The 764-nt window shown below is 56.7% G+C and overlaps 1 protein-coding gene across 1 annotated transcript in view; it reads left to right on the top strand.

Moving 5' to 3' along the window:
• Nucleotides 1-206: 206 nt before the first annotated feature.
• The window catches only part of MSMP (microseminoprotein, prostate associated), a 4,687-nt gene continuing 4,129 nt past the window's right edge, over nucleotides 207-764 (top strand). Inside the window, exon 1 of the mRNA XM_018575121.1 lies at nucleotides 207-300. Within this exon, the coding sequence (XP_018430623.1) occupies nucleotides 207-300 (94 nt within the window). The remainder of the gene's footprint in view (nucleotides 301-764) is intronic.

The raw sequence follows: 764 nt of genomic DNA, 5'->3' as shown, positions 1-764 counted from the left end.
CGCATAGGGACTCATACACGGGGAGCACTCCGCATAGGGACTCATACACAGGGAGCACTCCGCATAGGGACATAGAAGGGGAGCATTCTGTCTGCAGACACAGAGGGGGACATAGCAGGGACACAAGCAGGTAGGTCTCCATACAAACACACGCAGAGGCCGGGTCCCCCTCATATCCTCGGGGAGCGATCCCAGGAGCCACAAGCATGCTGCATCCACGGACACCCCCACTTCTGAGGCTCCTCCTTCTGTTCCTCGTCCTCCCGCACACGCAGAGTCGCTGCTACTTCCAGGCCAGAGGTAGGTACCAGGACTCCGCCATTATATTGGGTCTGTATTGAACATGTTCAGGGGTTCTACAGATGGGAAGTACAATGATACTGGGGAATGGCACTGTATAGGGACTATGGCTGGGGAATGGCACTGTATAGGGACCATGGCTGGGGAATGGCACTGTATAGGGACTATGGCTGGGGACTGGCACTGTATAGGGACTACGGCTGGGGACTGGCACTGTATAGGGACTACGGCTGGGGAATGGCATTGTATAGGGACCATGGCTGGGGAATGGCACCGTGCTGGATCATGGCTGGGGACTGGCACTGCATAGGGACCATGGCTGGGGAATGGCACTGTATAGGGACTATGGCTGGGGAATGGCATTGTGTAGGGACCATGGCTGGGGAATGGCACTGTGTAGGGACCATGGCTGGGGAATGGCACTGTATAGGGACTATGGCTGGGGAATGGCACTGTATAGGGAC

This window comes from Nanorana parkeri, unplaced genomic scaffold (genome assembly GCF_000935625.1).
Source record: "Nanorana parkeri isolate BGI_ZX_2015 unplaced genomic scaffold, ASM93562v1 scaffold3575, whole genome shotgun sequence".
NCBI lineage: Eukaryota > Metazoa > Chordata > Amphibia > Anura > Dicroglossidae > Nanorana > Nanorana parkeri.
Note: the sequence above shows the minus strand (reverse complement) of the source record. Positions and strands in the feature narration are given on the sequence as shown.